The 20828-nt window shown below is 42.7% G+C and overlaps 1 protein-coding gene across 1 annotated transcript in view; it reads left to right on the forward strand.

The window, feature by feature from the left end:
- Nucleotides 1-7993, forward strand: part of LOC145352578 (uncharacterized) — a 52472-nt gene extending 44479 nt beyond the window's left edge. The window contains exon 6 of the mRNA XM_080202630.1: nucleotides 6664-7993. Coding sequence (XP_080058756.1) covers nucleotides 6664-6801 — 138 coding nt within the window. The 3' untranslated portion in view covers nucleotides 6802-7993. The remainder of the gene's footprint in view (nucleotides 1-6663) is intronic.
- The last annotated feature ends 12835 nt before the right edge of the window (nucleotides 7994-20828 follow it).

Below are 20828 nucleotides of genomic sequence, written 5' to 3' on the forward strand. Positions count from 1 at the left end.
TGAGCATTGCTGCCTCTCAGTGCCAGGGACTCAGGTTCAATTCCCGGCTTGAATCATTTGAGTCTGTGTGGAGTTTGCATGTCCTCCCCGTGTCTGCATGAGTTCCCTCCGGGGTCCCTTATTTCCTCCCACAGTCCAAAGATGCGTGGGTTAGAGTGATATACGCTCCTCGGAGTTCCTTCCCTCAATGTCACAGTCATAATTCACGCCAGTCTACCCTCACACCAACATGAATGGATTATCTTACAGTGCGGGGGGGTTGGTGATGGATGGATGGATGATCAAATGTAGAGGCCTGCTGATGATATTCAGATTTATTATAATGGTTCCCAATGTTGAACATGCTCTTTTTTTAGATTCTTTCAGCTTTTTCTCTATAGTTTGTGTTTTGCTCAGTGTGGGTGAATCCTGTTGTGAGGAAGGACAAACTGCAGCTTAACTTGTCCTGTTGCTCAGCTCTGGACAACTGGCTGTGGGATATGTAAGAGTTCAGATTCATCAGGGTATCTGTGGGGTTAACAGTCTTCAGTGAGTTCACACACCACCTGCACCCCACCAGAACCTGGGGACACACATCTTTCTCCATGGTAACCTTCTGGCTACATTTGCCTGCTATAGGTCAAATTGAGCACATGGTATACACTGGGAGAATCCAGAGCAATAAGTTCCTTGTAGCATTGGCTATTTTCAGTATCTCTTACTAAATAAAGTGTGATCACTCCCCCCCCCTCAATCTGATTGAGGTGTTATTTGTTCCTGTATGTGGGATATCCTGTGTCAGATGAGATGGGACCTGTTGAACCTTTGAGATGCCAAGTAGCTTGGGATGATTTGGGGGTCACACAACAAAAGCATTTGCCACCTGATGGAGGTTTAGTTTTGTTTATTTATTCGTGTCACAAGTAGGCTTGCATTAACACTGCAATGAAATTGCTGTGAAAGTCCCCCTAGTTGCCACACTCCAGCACCTGTTCAGGTACACTGAATGAGAATTTAGCATGGCCAATGTCTTGCTGAACTGTGGGAGGAAACCAGAGCACCCGGAAGAAACCCACGCAGACGCCGCACTGAGAGTGATGGAGAACAGTGGTGGAGAGTATTGGGAGAAAGACTTCCTTTTCCTTTTTATGATCTGTTGTTGTTTGCTGCTGTTTTTGCCCATCTTTGACCCCTTCTGATTGAGCTGTTGGTTGCTCTTCCCTGGATTTGCTCTTTCTCACCATTCCCAACTCTTTCCCTACCTACCTGTCGACAACCAATGTTGCCCTGCTCCATCTAGGAAGGGCATTTTCTGTAACTTGTCTAGGTACTTCAGCCATGGTGGGATCTATGGATTATGTACTATTGCTTCGCCCGTATTAGAGGAGGAAATACTTAAATGTAAGAAAGGAATGCAATTGCTGAAGGCACAAAATTTGAATTCTGGGACTGGCACACCCAAGGAAAGAGCCATGGCCAGTTTCTGTCCTTCCTGAAAGCTGTACTTCCTCAGTTCTGCTGTCGACTTTGTAATTACTATTTTGCACTTTTTTGCCAATGCTTCTATATTCTTTTTGTAAAGTGGATACAAGAACTAGAATAGGATGCCAAGTTTGTGAGCAATCTGATTCAAGCTGATAGAGGCCAGGGAGGGGAGTGAATCAGTGGCAGTTGTAAAGTTTGTGCCAAGGCTGATGACAATGGGTTGAATTTAAAGTGGGTGATGAGGGATTCGGCTACTGGTTGGAGAACCAATGAGAGGCTCGTCTCACTGAAGTCCAAAAAAATTAAGTGGCCCCTCAGGCATTTGACTGGCCAGCGTCAGGCCTTCCCTGGGATTAAGGACCCCAATTGCCAGAACTCATGCCTGCAAATAGCTGCTGACCAATCGGAGGCTGACAGCTCTCCATTGCCAATAGCACCACTGCCAACAGTAATGCATTGAAGCCTTTACTGGAGTTAGTCACTGGATCCCTGGACGCAGGTGAGTGAGGACAGGCTAGGGTTTAAGGGGGACCCAAGAGGGTCAGAGGCCAGGACATGGATAGTTTACAGCACCCAAACCCCTTCCCCAAATCTGAGTCCCTCGATCATGCACAGTGACGTACCCCTCCCCCATCAGCTTCTGGACGGCCTTTGGAGGCACGGGGAAACTATACAAATCCTATTTAATCCTGGAGCTGCCGTTAATTTGAGTTCAGGAATAATTGGCTCGTTAATTGGCCTTCACCTTGAGCGGGCAAGCTTCTCACAGGGGCCCCTTCCCCACCCCGACTTACTTGTAGTATATAGCTGGAAGAATTGTGATTGATCCAGAATAGGAAGTTGGACAAGCCACCCAACAATGCAGACAGTGGAGGGGTCATGAAAGTTGAAAGAAGATGGATTTATGAGGTGCCTATTAAAGCCATTGATAGCTACAGTGAATTGGGTACATTGGGAATCTGGTAGTGGTGTGTGCAGTGTCTCTGTCTGCCTTAAGCTGATGGTTGACCCCCCCCCCCCCCCCCCCCCCCCCCCCACTTTTGACCCTTGATCCGTGTTGCTTTGAAGGCCATTCTCACTGTGTGACATTCGGGTACAGTCAGTGACTAGCAGCAATTCCTGTATCATGTCTGTGATACCTTAGTTGAAGATTCCAGTTGCCTCAAGCTGAAAAGTTTATTATGTGTTCTTTATTTGATATATAGTCCATCAGCATTTCCATCACATGTCCCAGAAAAAGAAGGGTATACTGAAAAGCAGAAGGATCATGACATACCCCTACATCACACCACTTGTTATGTCAAAGGGGTCAATATATTCACCACAGTTGGTAACTCTGACCATCATTCCACCATGAAATTACTGTATCTGACTTACAACTCTACCAGGACATCCAAGTTTGGCTAAGATTTTCCACCAGGCCCCTTGATTGGTTGTGTCAAAGGCCTTCATGAGGTCAACAAAGGCACAATACAGACTCCTATCTGTTGCCCAGGGCACTTCTCCCATATTTACTGGAGGTGGAATCATATCACAGTCCCTCCATCATTCCTGAACACACTTCAACTTTCCATCAGCACACATTCTTCTATGTGGCTCATCAGGCTGTTGAATAGAACTTTTGTTGGAATTTTACCAGCTACAGAAAGCAGGGAGATTCCTCTGTGGTTGTCACACGCAGGTCTTTGTATTAATTAGCAATCAGGGCCTCTTGAAGCTCCTGAGGAATAGTTTGTTGATGCCACATTGTGTGATATAAGTGTGAGTTTGACGAGCAGATATACAAATTTCTCCTTGGATTCTGGACATTTCAGTGAGGTTAGGGATCTGATGGCTTTGACATGAGAGGTTTGCTGTCCAGGTCAACACAGTTGAGCCAATCTGAAAGTTTGTCTGTAGCTACCCCATTTACAGTGGATAGCTGGTTCAATACACCCCAAAGAGCTCAGCCAGCACCCTGATAACTATCCAGTCTGTCACAGGATTGATTTAATTTGATTTATTATTGTCACATGTATTAACATATTGTGTGCTATAGAGACAAAACATAACATTCATAGAGAAGGAAACGAGAAAGTACAGAATGTAGTGTTACAGTCATAACTAGGGTGTAGAGAAAAATCAACTTAATGCAAGCTAAGTCCATTCAAAAGTCTGACAGCAGCTGGGAAAAAACTGTTCTTGGGTCGATTGGTACGTGACCTCAGACTTTTGTACCTTTTTCCTGAAGGAAGAAGGTGGAAGAGAGAATGTCTGGGGTGCGTAGGATCCTTAATTATGCTGGCTGATCCACTGAGGCAGCGGGAAGTGTAGACAGAGTCAATGGATGGGAGGCTGGATTTTGAATTGAATTGGGCTACATTCGTGACGTTTTGTAGTTCCTTGCAATCTTGGGCAGAGGAAGAGTCATACCAAGCTGTGATACAACCAGAAAGAATGCTTTCTATGGTGCATCTGTAAAAGTTGGTGAGAGTCGTAGCTGACATGCCAAATTCCCTTAGCTTTCCGAGAAAGTAGAGGTATTGGTGAGTTTTGTTAACTATAATGTTAGCATGGGGGGACCAGAACAGGTTGGTGGTCACCTGGGCACCTAAAATCTTGAAACTCTCAACTCTTTCTATGAAGTAGAAAGGGGAACAAGTGAATAGCTGTGTGGGAGAGGAACAGTCTTCAGGGTTTTAGAGAAATTCCTCAGCTTGTATTGGTCAGCATAGACATGAAGCTCTCTGGCCTGTTGCACCCACCCTGTCCCTTGCATCCTGTGCAGCTTTGGAAAAAGGTGGTCTTCCCTCACCAACTCATCTGCTACCCTGGTCTGGTTTGGCCTGCAAACTGGCACAGTTACCAGAGTGTGACCACTGCTGTGTACAAGCAGCCATGGGTAAGAGCACATTGAATATGGAGGACAAGGTGACTCTTACAGAAGACACTACCACTGACGCAAACCTCACACATTCAATTTATACAGAGGCTGTAACGTAGCAAAACATCCCCAGGTACTTTACAGGAGCATCATCAAATGTCATTTCCCACTGAGCCACACAGGAGCAGTTAAACCAGAGGAGGTTTGACTAAAGGGGTAGGTTTTCTTTATATAGAGATCTTTGAAAGAGGGTGGAATTCCAGAGCTTTGCACCATGGCAGCTGGAGGCAAGAGACCTGTGGGGGAGCAATCCAAGTGAAGGATGTCCCAGAGACCAGAATGAGGACTGTGGGGTTGAAGGAGACTACAGAGCTAGGGAGAAACAGGGATAGTTAGAAAGCGTACTTCTCACCGCTTAAGCCTTCAGCAGGGAATTCCAGATAGTCTAGGTAGACAAGCAGCTAGCTCTTATTCTCACTTAACTGGTGTATTTATAATAGATTTCGGATCACTCCATAATTCTCTACATAGACAGGTTATGCCATTTAAAGTACCTTGTGCGATGAACATACATCAAAAGTATACTAAGTTTTCCAGGAATTAAGATATTCAAGATGGTGGAAATGCTTCATTTTGGAAAGAATTATCTGTACGTTAATTCAAGTTTAATAACTCCAGAAAGATTGTTTTTATCTGATCTCCATAGAATGCCTTAGTTCAAGCCTTCAAAGCCTGATTACTCAGTCACTTTCTGGCCTATTTCTTTTTGGTCCTTGGAGTGAGACTATTTCTGCTGTAAGAAAGCTCATTAATCATGGCTTCAGTCACCTAATTTTAGCCATGACAGAGGAGATTACATTGTGTTCTCTCAGACTGCCTGAGTATTCAGCACTTTCATCAGGTTTGTCCACGTTGTTAGGTGAGGCTTCTTATTCTGTAGTTTTTTTACTTCCTTTGCTTTGAAACCTAATACTGACATTTCATATTGTACTTTCTGGAACTTCAGAGGGAAACCATTAGAAGATTTTATAGCTTAAAATCTAAATTAAAGCATTTAGACAGGGCTGTTTAAAATCCTATATTCATTGGGCACAGTGATTAGCAGTGTTCATCACAGCTCCAGGGACACGGGTTTGATTCCCAGTTTGGTTGACTTGTGTGAAGTTTACACATTCTTCCTGTGTCTGCGTGGGTTTCCTCCAAGGGCTCCAGTTTCTTCCCACAGTCAAAAGATATGCGGGTTAGGTTGATTTGCCATGCTAAATTGCTCCTTGGTGTCCCAAGATGTGTAGTTAAGGGTAAAGACCTGGGATCGTGGGGATGGGGCCTGAGTGGGGTGCTCTGTGGGAGAAATGGTGCAGACTTGAATGGCTTCCTTCTGCACTGTAGGTGTTCTGTGATTAAGAAGTGCATCAAATTGCCAATCAGTGACTATATTTATTTATTTGACCAACAATGTTTACTCTCTGGGCATCACCTGAACTATTCAAATGTGTCAAAACATATTTTCTTTTTATTGTGTGGTCTATGTTGGGTGTAGCAACGTATCACAAATTCAGTCTCCGGTCCAGAGAGTAACCAAGCTCGACTTGAATCGAGATGGCAGAAAGAGACTTGCAGGAAGTGCCCTATTCAGTGGGGAAGGGTGGGGAAATTGGTCAGCTGCTTATTGTTCAATTCCACCTTCTAGACAGCCCTCATTTGCTGGTGGCCCATAAAATGGGTAGCGTATAGAAAGGGATTCATACCTTTTTGTATCAAGGAGGAAGACAACTATGTCCTCATTCATTTGGTTTTCCCATCTTGTGATTGGAAACTCCTCTGTTGTATTGAATGCGCGAACGTTGGTCATTCCACTTCTGTATTGAACATAGAACAGTACAGCACAGGAACAGGCCCTTCAGCCCACAGTGTTGTGCTGAACATTCCATTCTTCTTCATGTTCTGATCCATTTAAGTAGGCTAGAAACTGCATTCCTATGATGTTAAACATGCCAGCTTTTCTTTAGTTGATTTTCCTGTCCATCAGCGCGGTAATTTGCACAGCATGCTTTCCCCAGGTAGGAACTTCCTGACTTAGCTCACGCTGTGTTAATCAGATGAGGCATCTCCCTGGAGGGAGAGAAGAAATTCCTGAATGAAGAAATCAAATAGCAATTACTACCTCAGGGCAAGGTGGAAGGGGGAATGTTCTCAAAGTACGCTTGTGCAAAAATTGAATTACCATATTTGAAAGGTTAAAGTCGCCCTTGCTGTAAATGTTGACACTTCAGTACTGTACACTGTAAAGATCCTGCTGAGTTATATCCATCAGCTTTTACATTGTTTAATTACAGATCCCCGTCACCCCTCTCCCAAGAACTGGCCGAAGCTTTGCACATCGACTAGAGACTGTATTTATCCAGTGGTTACAGATGAATGGAAATCGAGTACGAGAAGTCCCAAGGATCAAGAGAAATTCGTTGTTTTTGTGACACACAATTGCAAACGTTCATATTTCATACTTTTCCCTCTAATTCTTTACTAACTTGTTTCAAACAATTTATCTAAATTTTAACTTTTTATATTATTTGGATCATTCAGCATCACATTTAAATTCTGTATACTTAACATTTCATTTTATTGGAATTCAGTTACAGCACAGGTAATTTAAAACAAGTCTAATTTACAAACGTACAAAGAATTGGGAGCAGGAGTAGGCCACTTGGCCCTTTGAGCCTGCTCCCCCATTCAATAAGATCAAGGCTGTTCTGATTGTTGCCTCAACTCCACACTCCGCCTTCCTCTGATAATCTTTGAATTTAACAGATTGCCTTTAACAATGAACTTTTTTCAGAAGTTTTTCATTCTGAGGATGTTGATGCCACTTGCATAGCTGTCCTTGTTTACCCATCCCTAAGTGCTGTGAGAAGGTTCAGGGACCCTTTTCTCAAACCATAGAAGCAGTTTTAAACCAACTGGCCAACTTACGCCGTCACTCCTGAGGGTAGCTCATTGTCAAGTTCACAAGCCAACTTTTCTTCCCGAGGGGACATTGGTGAACTGGTTGGCATTTTTCCAACAACCCAACAGCTAAATGGTTGCTTTTATCGATATTTGTTTGCAGATAGTTAAAAACTGAAGCCAAATTCTCAGCTGCCACGGTGGCATTTAAACTCAAGTTGCTGAGTTATCCATTCAGTTTCTGTATATGTAGGTCAATAACATAGCCATTACACGACTGTACCCCTATGATGTTTTGGGGCTTGATTTAATATGTGACTACTCATTTGCAATATTAATGTGAAGATTGGACTGTTATTTTATCAGTGCAAAGTGATTTTGAGTGCATATCAATGCAAAACTAGAAGTCTAACTCAGGAGAATACCCAACAGAATAAAGTGATGTCTGAGGTTCCCACTGTGAAAGGTGACTCTTCAAAGGTTTGGGGTTTTTTTTACAGAACCTAGTGTAACTTCAGTCTTACAGGACCAAAGTGCAGTTTCATTCTTATACTAGTGTCAATTTAATGGAGCTGCTTCATAATATAAGAACTTCAAGCAGTGAATACTTGCTGGTGTTTCCTGTATTTTGGTTTATGTTACCGCTGTACTAATAAAAATTTGTAATCACAATATTGTAAAGTCATTTGGTGCAAGAGAAATAAAATCAGAAGTGTTGGTTTATTTGGCTTCTATACATAATAAGTTCCTAAACCACAGCTACTGTTGGATTACACACACAATGACAAACATTTCAATTTTGATTTAATAGTAACAAAATACATGTTTTTCTGCAATTATATTATCTCCATGGGTCACTATGTATGAATTTTGAGTCGACTGATTCTGATTTAAATTTGGCTTCTGCATAAACACATCTGCAGTGGCACCGTGGTTGGCACTGCTGCTTTTCAGTGCCAGGGACCCAGGTCAAATTCCAACCTCAGATCACTGTCTGTGCTGGATCTGCTTGTTCTCCCTGTGTCTTTGTGGGTTTCCTCTGTGTGTTCTGGTTTCCTCCCACAGTCCAAAGATGTACATATTACATAGACTGGCCATGATAAATTGCCCCTTAGTGTCCCAAAATATATAGGTAGAAGGATTAGCAGAGTAAATACATGGTGTTATGGGATAAAGTTGATTAAGAGTTGGTGCAGACTTGTTGGGCTGAATGGCCTCCTTCTGCACTGTAGGGATTCTATGAATCAGCTATACCAAGATATCTTGCAGTTCCTTAATTTGTGAATATTAGCAAATTAAATTTCTGGTCTCAAATTTTAATGAAAAAAAACTGAATTTTTAAAGAAGGTCCTGGAATCATTTCCACATGTATTATTCCCATCTGTTGTAATACCAAATTTCCAGTATAATTTTTGAAATGTGAACGTGCTTTACAGGATGTGAGCAGATAGCAAATGTTACTACAGCTTTCTAAGTATGCAAAACTTTTCTGTGCATTTCTACGTAAAGCTGCTCACTGCTGGCATTGCAATGTTTGTTTGAATAGAATCAGTTTGGTAGACTGCTGGCTTATTTCTAGCAGTAGAAATGTAATGGTGTATAGTGAAATGACACTAACACTTTGAGTTCCAGCAGTGCTAGGTGGTGAAAGAAATTTGCGTTAATTAAATATGAAAATGCCCTCCTAAACTGACATTTTTAATATTGTTTAGAATTGTTTTAATGTCCTGTGAATCATTAACAGATTATGTAACGGATGAAGTTGTAACCCTTAATCCCAAATTTTCTGCCCTCTTCTGGCTTTTAGGAGACTAATGGATATCACCTTGCATCCAAAACACTATTTGGTATTCTCTTACTTATAAACTTTTCAATGTAAGCATCTTTCATGTTCTTGGAGCTGAAACATTCATCAGGAACAGAGCAATGCAAATGTTTACAGCCCATCACCTACTCAATTCATTTTAATATTTTCTGTAAGGCACTCTACTAATTGATGCGCACCAATTGGATTAGAATGAAAATTGAAGCAGTACACTAGCCCACCATACCACATTTTGGCATCTTTAAACAATTGCTCCAACTTCTACTTGAGAAATATATATATCCTGGTGGAAGGATATGTTGGCCTTGGAGGGAGTGCAGAGAAGGTTCACTAGACTGATACCGGAGATGAGGGGGTTGGACTATGAAGAGAGACTAAATAGACTGGGTCTGTACTCGTTGGAGTTTAGAAGGATGATCTTATAGAGATGTATAAGATAATGAAGGGGATGGATAGGGTAGAGGTAGAGATTTTTCCTGCTTAGAAAGGATAGCAGGACTAGAGGGCACAGCCTCAAAATAAGGGAGGGGGGGGGGGTGCATGGCAGTTTAGATCGGAGTTGAGGAGGAACTTCTCCACTCAAAGGGTGGTGAGTCTCTGGAATTCTCTGCCCGTTGAAGTGGTGGAGGCTACCTCGCTGAATATATTTAAGTCACGGGTAGATAGGTTTCTGATAGACAAGGGAATTAAGGGTTATGGAGAGAAAGCGGGAAAGTGGAACTGATCGACTTCAGATCAGCCATGATCTTATTGAATGGCGGGGCAGGCTTGAAGGGCTAGATGGCCTACTCCTGCTCCTATTTCTTATGTTCTTAAATCTAACTCGCCCAAAAACATCACCTCCTGTACATTGTCCTGAACATTGCACCTCTACCACCACATTGCTTCCCTCAGCAATCCCACTATGAATTACTTTCATCTTTGCTGACGTACATTGACTTCCTATCCTCCAGTAGATTACAGTATCAGTGGTTAGCACTGCTGTCTCAGAATGCTAGGGACCTGGGTTCAATTCCTGGCTTGGGTAACTTTGTGTGGAGTTTGTAAGTTCTCCCAGTGTCTTCATGAATTTCCTCTGGGTGCTCCGGTTTCGTCCCACAATCTGAAAGACGTGCTGGTTAGGTGCATTGGCGATGCTAAATTCTCCCTCAGCGAACCCGAACAGGTGCCAGAGTGTGGCAACTAGAGGATTTTCACAATAGCTTCATTGCAATGTTAATGTAAGCGTACTTGCAACACTAATAAAATAAATAAAATTAAATATTCAGCTGAGAAGTATTTTCGCTGCCTTGTCCCAAACTGGTTTTGCAACCTTCACCAGCTTTACAGCCCATCCATTCCTCTGACTCTGACTTCCTGCTCAAGCTTCCCTCCTCCTTCAGCTCCCTCTTTGAAACTACACCATGCAAATTACACCACCTCTGTTCTTTCATCTTCACCTTCAATAGCCTCCCAAAATAGATCTTTGCCCAAGCTTTACTAGCTTCTCACAACTCACCTACAAAACTACGTACTTTTCCTCCTCTCACTGGCTTGGGAAACTTTTCAACATTAGGGGTGTGGGAGTCTTCAGTGTGCATTTGAAACTTGACTGCATAATTCTAGGTGATGTCACTGAGGGCCAGCATATGGATGAGAAATGGAAGGATCAATTCCAGATGTAACAATTCAGGAGTGGGAAGAGAATTTTTTTTATATGGTAAGTTTAGTATTCACTATCCATCATAAATGTCCTTCAGAAAGTAGTGGTAAACCACCACCTTGAATTGCTGCAGTCCTAGGACTGAGTTTTCCCACCCAGCCTTCCACAGGAATCATAGCTTTCGGGACTGTTGACCTCAGATGGGATTTTCAGACCTTGGGGCGAGTGTGACCGGAAAATTCCGTCCCATGTGTTGTACTTGCATCCAATGTGCTGTTGGGAAGGGAGTTCCAGGATTTGTGACAATGAAGGAATGGCAATATAGTCCCAAGTCAAGATGGTGTGTGGCTTCAAGCAGAACTTGCAGATGATGGTCCTCCTATGCATCTCTATCCTATCATAGTTATTGTTACATCATGTACACATAAGAGTGCATCTGCTGCCCTTGTCCTTCCAGGTGGTAGAGGTCACAATTCTGAAAGGTAATGTCAAAGGTACATTGGTGAATTGCTGCAGTACATCTTGTAGATGATACACATTGCTGCCATTGTGCGTCAGTGGTTGATGGATGGGTTGCAACTCAAGTGGGCTGCTTTGCCTTGGATGATGTTGAGTTTCCTGATTGTTGTTGGAACAGTATCCTTCCAGGCCAGTGGGGAGTATTCTATCACAGTCCTGACTTGTGCCTTGTAGTTGGTGGACAGGCTCTGGAGAGTCAGGAGGTGAGTTACTTGCTGCAGGATTCCTAGCCTCTGACCTGCTGTTGTAGTCACAGTGTTTATGTGGCAGGTCTAGTTCTGTTTCTAGTGTACAGAAACTCCCGGGATATTAATGGTGTGGTTTTCAGTCAAGATAATGAATGTCAAGGTGAGATGATAAGATTCACTCTTGTTGGAGATCTCTGGCACTTAAGTCGTAAATAACACTCTCACCACGTATCAGCCTGAAAGGTGTTCAGGTCTTGCTGCGTGTGGCACAGATTGCTTCAGTATCTGAGGAGTCGCAAATGGTGCTGAACGTTGTGCAATCATCAACAAAAATCGGACCTCATGATGGAAGGAAGATCATTGATGACATTGCTGAAGATGGTTGAGCTCAGGGCACTACCCTGGGAGAGAGATGATTGATCTGCAATAACCACAGCCAATTTCCTTTGTGTTAGGTCTGACCCACCAGTCTTTGCCCTTATTCCCATTGACTCCAATTTGCTCGAGCTCCTTGATGCCACACTTGATCAAGTGTGGCATCCTCGATATCAAGGACAGTAACTCTCACCTCACCTCTTGAGTTCAGTTCTTCTGTCAGGTCAGGAGCTGAGTGGCCCTGGTGGAACTCAAACTGAGCATCAGTGATCGGGTTATTGCTGAGTAAATGTTGCTTGATAGCACTATCAATGACACCTTCTACCACTTTGCTGATGATTAGTAGGAGACTGAAGGCGTGTTAATTGCCAGGTTGGATTTTTCCTGCTTTTCATGAGCCGGAAATACCTGGGCAATTTTCCATACTGTTGGGTAAGTGCCAGTGCTTTAGTTGTACTGCAACAGCACAAGTCTTCTGTACTAATGCCAGAACATTGCAGGAGCCCATAGATTCTGCAGTATCCAGTGCCTTCAACTATTACTTGATATCAAGTGGAACTAATCAAAATGGCTGAAGACTGGCACGTGTAATGCTGGGGACCTCTGGAGGAGACTGAGATGGTATTTCTGGCTGATTGCAAATGCTTCAGCTTTATTTTTTGCACTGATGTGCTGGGCTCCCCGATCACTGGGGATAGAGACATTTGCAGAGCTTGCTCCTCCATTTAGGTGTTTAATTGTCCACTGCCAATTACAACTGGATTTGATAGGACTGCAGCGATTAGATCAGATCTTTTGGTTGTGGGATCACTTAGCTCTATCAAATGCTGCTTCCATTTTTTTGCTATGCAACACAATAGAGGGTTAACGTGAAGATGGGATTTTGTCTGCACAAGGACTGTATGATGGTAACTCCTACCAATACTGTTATGGATAGAGGCATCTATGACAGATTGGTGAGGAAGTGATCAAATAGGTTGTTCCATATTGTTCGGTCCCTCACCACTTGTCACAGACCCAATCTATGACTTTTAGGACTCAGCAAGCTCGGTCAGTGGTGGTGTTACCGAGCCATTCTTGATAATGGACATTGAGGTCACCACCCGGGATACATTCTGTGCCCTTGTTACTCTCAGTGCTTCTTCCAAATGATATTCATTATGGAGGATACAGATTCATTAGCTGAAGGGGGGCAATAGGTAATAATCAGCAGGAAGTTTCCTTGCCCATGTTTGACCTGATGCCTTAAGACTTTATGGGGTTCAGAGTCAATTTTGAGGACTCCCAGGGCCATTCCTTCCTGACAAGTATCCCAATTTCCCCCCATCTCTGGGGGGTCTATCCTGGCAATGAAACAGAACACACCCAGGGATGATGAAGTTGGTATCTGGGACATTGCCTGTAAGGGATGATTCTGTCAGTGTGACTATATCAGGTTTGGCTAGTCTATCGTCATTCCAATTTTGACACAACTAACCAGCTGTTAATAAGGAGAACTTTGCAGTGTCAACAGGGCCGGTGTGCCATTGGTGTTTCAAATGCCCCAACTGATTCTTGGCAGGCTGTCTGGTTTCATTCCTTTTATACTTTGTAGTGATTTTATTGAGTTGAGTGGCTTGCTAGAGGACATTTTTGGAGCCAACCACATTGCTGTGGGTCTGCAGTCACAGGAAGGTCAGATCAGATAAGCATGGATGATTTCTTTCCCATAATGGAGGGGGCATCAATGAACCTGGTGGGTTTTACTGTGACCTGATTTTTATTAATTGAATTTAAATTCCATTAACAGCTGGGATGAGGTTTGAACCCACATTTACCTGGGCTTCTGGATTGCTCATCAAGTGATATTAGCCGTATGCCACTATCTCCCTATTGTTGGAGCTCCATTCATTAGAAAATAGAGAGTGCCATTGCACTCCTGACCAGCGCCCCTGACCTATGCCTTGTAGATGGTGGTAAGACTTTGGAAAGTCAGGAGGTGAATGGCTCACAACAGGATTCCTAGCCTCTGATCTGCTGTTGTCGCCACAGTTGTTATATGACTGGCCCAGCTCAACTTCTGGTGAATGATAAACCACCTCCCCCTCCCCCTCAAGGAAGTTGTTAGTGAAGACTTCAGCAACTGTAATGCCACGGAATGTGGAGGGGAAATGGTTAGATTCTCTCTTGATGGGGATGGCTATTGCCTGCTACTTGTGTGAAGAAGGCATATATTGCTAATGGATACTTTGAGTGAGTGGGCAAAAATCTGTCTGATAGAGTATAATCTGGGCACTTTGTTCACCGTGACAGGAAGAGTAAAAAAGCTGAGTATAACTGAAGCAGACAATGACTGCAGAATGTGAAGATGCAGACGGATTGAAGTGTTTTCATGCATGAGTCACAAAAAGTTAGTGTGCAGATGCAGCATGTAATTAAGAAGGCTAATGGAATGCTACTGTTACTACAAGAGGAATTGAACATGAAGGAAATGATGTTATGCTTCAGCTATACAGGGCATTAGTGAGATCACATCTCGAATACTGTATGTTGCTTGGTCTTTTTTAAGGAAGGATGTAAATATATTGGAGGCCATTCAGACTGGAATGTATGGTTTATCTTATGAGGAAAGGTTGGAAGGCTGGGCTATTTTCCACTGCAGTTTAGAAGAATGAGGAATAACTTGATTGAAGTATATAAGATACTGAATGGTGCTGACATTGTGGACATTGAAAAAAATGTTTCCTCCAGTCCAGAAGTAGAGGACACGGTTCTAAAATATCAGATTAGCCTTTATAGGATAGAGATGTGGGGAAATCTTTTCACTCGGAGAGTTGTGCAACTTTGGAACTATGCCTCAGAAGGCAGTGGAAACAGACTGCCTGCATTTTAAGGCTGAGGTAGATAGATTCTAATTCAGCAAAGGATTGAAAGGTTGTGTCAGTGCTGCCCAATGGCACCATCAACAACAGCTTCCATCACTTTGCTGATGATCAAGAGGACATTGAGGGGGCTGTAGTTAGTTGGATTGGATTTATCCTGCTTTTTCTGGACAGGACATTAAAATCATTGAGTTCCCCTATGAATTGAGTACAGCAGATTTTCCCTAACATGAGAACTTTCATAAATAAACAAGAAGGATAATAACTATAAGAACTAAAGTCTGCAGGTGTGAATGTTTGGAAGCTGTAGCCAGGAGTAAGTAAAACTATTAGCTGTAATTGGATATCAATGACTTCAGAACAAATGTATACTTGTAATTAGTATATGCAAAATACTTGTAAGGTAACCAGAAGTATAATTACTTATGCCACATATCACACAAGTCGTCTGTACACCATGTTATGGGAGGCAGACTTCCCTGCTATAGCTTGAATAAAGGCTGATTTAAAACTCCAAAATCTCTGTCTGATCGGTTGGTGAGAATGAGGGACAGGGATAGCTGGACTGTTATTGTCTGCTGCCAAACAGTCATACTAAGGACGTCCCTGGAAAAGTTTCCACATTGCTGGGTGAATGCCAGTATTTTATTGTAATGGAACCACTTGGGTAGTGGCATGGATAGTTCTTCAACACTATTATCAGAATATTGCCTTTGTTTCTTGATATCATGTGGAGTGAATCAAATTGGCTGAAGATTGGCATCTGTGGTGCTGGGGATATCAACTGGATGATGATGTTTGCAAATGCTTCAGCCTTATATTTTGGACTAACATGCCAGGCTCCCCTATCTCTAAGGATGGAGCTATTTGTGAATTCTCCTCCTGTAGTTAGATGTTTATCCTCCACCACCATTCTTATTGTGGCAGGGCCACAGATCCAATCTGTTGGCTGTAGCAGAGCTTAGTTCTGTCTACCACATTCTGGTGTTTGGCATGCAAACAGGAGTTGACTATTTGCAGATGACTATGTGGTTATACATCAAGGAAAAACTCAAGACCGTAACAATATGCTGCATGATGATCTGATAGAATTGCCCGTATGGCATGATCAATGGGAGATGGCATTCAATGCCAAAAATACTACGTCCTGCATAACACCAATAAAAAGGATCCGCCAACAAAGTTCGGTTATCTAATTCTCCAATAGATCAATCCACATGCAAACTTGTGGGTTCAACGTCAAATCAGTCTTCACTGGGGATTCGACACTCAGCAGATAACATCCAAAACACACTGGGTTCTTGGATTTCTGGGGAGGAATCTTTGCTATTAGAACAAAAACATCAGAACTATGGCATACCAAGACATTTATCCATCTATTCTGGTAGGAGGCAAGTTGTGTGCAGGATCCTTGTTTGCTGACAAATATAAATAAGATTGGAGTGGTCCATAGACATTGTGACAACACTGAACCTTTAAGAATAGTATTTTAGTGTTTCACTGCAGGATATTTCAAGCAGGCCCTAGCATTTTATTGGTGCCATGTTGTCTGTAACTGGTATCCTTTATTGCTACTAAGGCCATGCAAATGACGTCATGTTTATTTTTAATCTGGACTAATATAGGGTCCTGTGGTTTTTAATGTCCTTTGGGATTGCTGAGTGGAACCTGACTGAGGATCATTGACAGGTCAGGTGATATGCCTGGGAACAGCTTTTTTTTTCTTTTACGGAGTGTCCCAGGATTTTAGTTTCATTGTTCAGTCACTACTAGAAGCCGGTGGAAGAACACAGTATCTCTGTCTCTCCAGATGCTTTCTGGAAGTTCCAAGACTGTTGAGCCTTGGAGAATTGATTCAATAGTCAAAGGAACAATTCACATAGATGTTAAAAAGCTGCAAACCCAGCATCCCGTCAGCATATTAGTTCTGTGCCAAGACTGAAGAAGGTTGTATGTCTGTGGGATGGTGTTTAACTTGGAATAGCAGAGATAGGTCAGCTGTTAGAAGTTATACTGTGTCATATTTCAGTTTCATAATTGGAAAAATTTGTGCTTATTCCTTTTGTTATATTATAATATGGGAAATACATCAATGTCACATCCTTCACCAAAGATTCGGAATGGAAATCACTCCAGTAAAGAAGGGAGAGAAATAAATGGACCAATGTTCTGTAACATATAGAATGGACTGGTGGGAATTGACAGAATTAAATACACAGTGCCCTCAACAGAGACAAAACATGAGGGGGTCGTTCACACAAACTACAAATACCATTTGTCCCCAAGAGAGTGTATCAACAATCTTCCTTCCCAATGACAATCCCACAGTGAAACTTGTCACAGTCCCATCACTGGAAATCTTCAGGAGTTATCTTTAGATCATTTCTATTTAAAGGTTTTTATTATCAGGATAACCAGTTCAGCAGGTCCTGCCTGGTTTAGTTAGCGTTAGCCCTGTAAATGCTAAGTTTTAAAGTATATTTATTAGTGTTACAATTAGGCTTATATGAACATTGCAATGAAGTTACTGTGAAAATCCCCTAGTCACTCTGTCTGGTCATTCAGTGAGAATGAGGGTCAGGGATAGCTGGATACTGAGGGAGAATTTAGCACGGCCAATGCACCTAACCAGCATGTCTTTCGGTCTGTGGAAGGAAACCAGAGCACCCGGAAGAAACACATGCAGACAAGGGGACAGTTTGCAAGCTCCACACCGCAGTGATCCAAGCCAAGTGAGGCAACAATGCTAATCATTGTGCCACCATTTCGCCCATATGCTGGCAGAATATGGATATTAGTCTATGATGCCAACACAACTAAAGAAGCATGCAGTTTTGTTTTAGTTTCACCAGATCAATACTTCAATTTTACTTGTGCCTGATGGAACACCCTCCTGCACTCCTACTAAAGCAGGGTTAATCCCTTGGCTTGATGGTGCGATGGTATTGAGCCATTTTCATTTAGCAGCTGTTGACTAACTGGATATTGTAGCCTTAAACTTGGTACACATTGTACCTTAAAATACATCAGACCCTGCCTTAGGGCAGAGGTGGAACCCTGTTGAAAGATTTTTAACAAGATACAGATCAGAGAGATAGTTGTTGGCTGCAACTCAGCTGGAAAAGCTGGGACTATGTCTGTGTATAAAGGCTGCTGTGTAGCCTGGACAACACATTGGGACACAGTTTTGAAGAAGGTCGGCTCACATGGAAAAGGTAACTAAGAAAACTGGATCTGGGAACAAAACTGAGAGGTCCAGAATAATGTGCCTTTTGGTGAGGATCGTACCTGTGGGGTTCAAGTTGATTCAAGCCACTGTCAGCTGGAAATCAGATTGACTCTTTGAAGGAGAGGAGCTGAAATCCTTCATGAGGGAGACAGAGTCTGAATGGCTTTGTAACTCTCACTGATCCCTGAAATCAGAGTGGGCTACTAAGTAAATTAGCATAATTGGTCTTTGCTTTCTCTGCCATTTAACGTGAGTTCGTCGTTCATATTCAACCACAGTTTGCCAGTTAATGCATGTTTATTTCATGTTAATTCTAGATGTTAGAGTATAAGATAGCTAGTATTGAATGTTTGCTCTGTTGACTCTTTTATAGTAAAAAAATCTTCTGTTGTCTAAAACCTTGGAATTTTGAGGTTTGACTCTTTTAATTAAGAAACTGGGATTTCAAATTTAGTCTATTTTAAACAAGTCATTGGTCCCTAGCCAGATCATAATAATGGCAATAAGTGACGCTTACATTAACACAGCAATGAAGTTATCGTGCAATTCCCCTAGTCGCCACACTCCGGCATCTGTCTGGGTCAATGCACCTAACCAGCACATCTTTCAGACTGTGAGAGGAAATCGGAGCACCTGAAGGCAACCCACATAGACACGGGGAAAACACGTAAGCTCCACACAGACAATAACTCAAGCCGGGAATCAAACCCAGGTCCCTGGCGATGTGAGGCAGCAGTGCTAACCACTGTGCCACCACGTCACCCTGAGGTGTATAGGGTGAGGGATTCCAGGCCATGAGGTTACAGACAATGTTTGAATACACTTCTGCTGCTGGCCCAAAGTGCCTTATGGATGCCCAGGTTTGAGCTGCCAGATCAGTTTTGAATTGATCCCATTTAGCACAGCAGTGGAAGATATGAAGATGAGACTAGGCCTTCACAAGGACTGTCTGGCAGTCACTGCTACAAATACTGTCATGCATCAGTCACAGATAAGTTAGTCAGGTCCAGATCAAGCAGGTTTTTCCCCTCTTGTTGGTTGTCTCATCACTTTTTATAGGCCCAGACTGGCAGATACGTTCTTTAGGGTTTACTCAGCTTGGTCATAATGGTGCTACTGAGACACTAATAGTGATGAACATTGCATTCCCACACCCAGAGTACATTCTGTACCCTTGCCACCCTCAATACTTCCTCCAAGTGCTGGAGGAGTATTGATTCATCAGCTGAGGTAGAGTGGATAGGTAATAATTAGTAGGCAGACTTTTCCAGCCGGTGGAACAAGATGGTGATGGTGGTGACTGGGGCATTGGCTGTAAAGTATGATGTAGTATGACTATGTCAAGCTATTGCTAGACTAGTCTGTAAGATAGCACTCCCAACTTTCGTACAATGCCCCAGATATTAGTGAGGACGACTTTGCAAGGGTGGATTTGGCATTATCATTTCCGTTAATTCAATGGCAGGTGGTCTGTCCAGTTTTTAAAAAGATGTTTCTGTAGTTAAGAGTCAACTGCAGCACATGGAGGCCAGACCAGGTCAGGATGGCAGATTTCCTCCTCCTAAAGGATATTTTGAGAACCAGAAAGGTTTTTTTTTTAAACAACAATTAACAATAGTTTCATGTCACAATTACTCAGATTAGCTTTTAATTCCAGATTTTATTAATGAAATTTAGTTTCCACCACTTGCCATAGTGATATTTGAAGTTGTGTCCCCAAAGCATGAGCCTGGGCCTCTGCATTGCCAGTTTGAGACGTTATCACTATGCCACCATCCCTCCATTGCAGGTGATTCTCTGACTATAACTGGAGAGATAAAATGAAAGCAGACATGTTTACTCTCACCAAGTGGGAAAATGGAGCAAAAGTATCCGGGGAGAATGGTGTGGCTGAACATGTCAAAAGCTGCAGGCACGTTGAGAGGAACAGCTTACCATGAATGTATTTTGTGATTTTAATAAGGGCTATTGCAGTACTGTGGCCACAGTGCATTGACAGCAGAGGAAACAGATGTTCATTTTGGTAATATGAAATCAATGAAGTGAACCACACTACCTTGGGTGGTATTGTACATTCTTGCAGCTGCACTTGTTCAATCAAGTAGTACATTTTCCATCACCAAATTTCCGAAGGACCTTGCTGTGATGGAGAGATGAAGGGTGGGAGGTGAACCAATCAACACAGAGAATCCATCTTCTGCTCTGATTTTATGGCTGATATCACTAGGCCAGTTAAGTCATTGATCAACGGTGACCACCAATATGTTCATGGCAGGTGCTTGGAAATGCTGATGCCTCCCTTATTACCTGGCACTTAAGTAGCACGAGTATTACCAGTCTCTTGACAATCCAAGTCTGAATGTTGTCCAATTCTGCTGGACGCTGAAGTGTGCAGTTGCACTTATGAACTGAGTTAAGCGATATGAACAGCTTCATTCTTGATAGATAGAAGGTCTTTGATGAAATAGCCGAGACTATTCTCTGAAGAAACCCTCCAATCTTTTAGGGCTGCAATGATTGAACTCCAACAACCACAACTCCTTGTCTTAGGTATAACTTCATGCACTGGAGTGTTTTCCTATTGACTCATTACATCACCTTCACTGCCCTCAGTTTTACTAGGGCTCCTTCACTGTTTGAACAATACTCTAAGTTGAGGGTATTCAGCTCTTGTATCCAAAACCTGGATCAGGATTCAGATGAGGTCTGGCGTTGAGCAGCTCATTGGTGAGGCGGTGCTGCTTCATGGGGAATTATCATTGGGAGGAGACTGTTTAGTGGAGTGATTGGTTGGGTTAGACATTGTGGGTAAGGCATAAGTATTGGATAATGCTATTGGTACACTGGAACAACTTTGCTAGGGACTGGGGAGCAATTCAGTCAAATGTTGTTCAAAAATAGTGTAGCATTGGCAAGCTG

The sequence above is a fragment of the Carcharhinus amblyrhynchos genome, chromosome 14 (assembly GCF_965287045.1).
Source record: "Carcharhinus amblyrhynchos chromosome 14, sCarAmb.v2.hapA, whole genome shotgun sequence".
In the NCBI taxonomy this organism is placed as follows: Eukaryota; Metazoa; Chordata; class Chondrichthyes; order Carcharhiniformes; family Carcharhinidae; genus Carcharhinus; species Carcharhinus amblyrhynchos.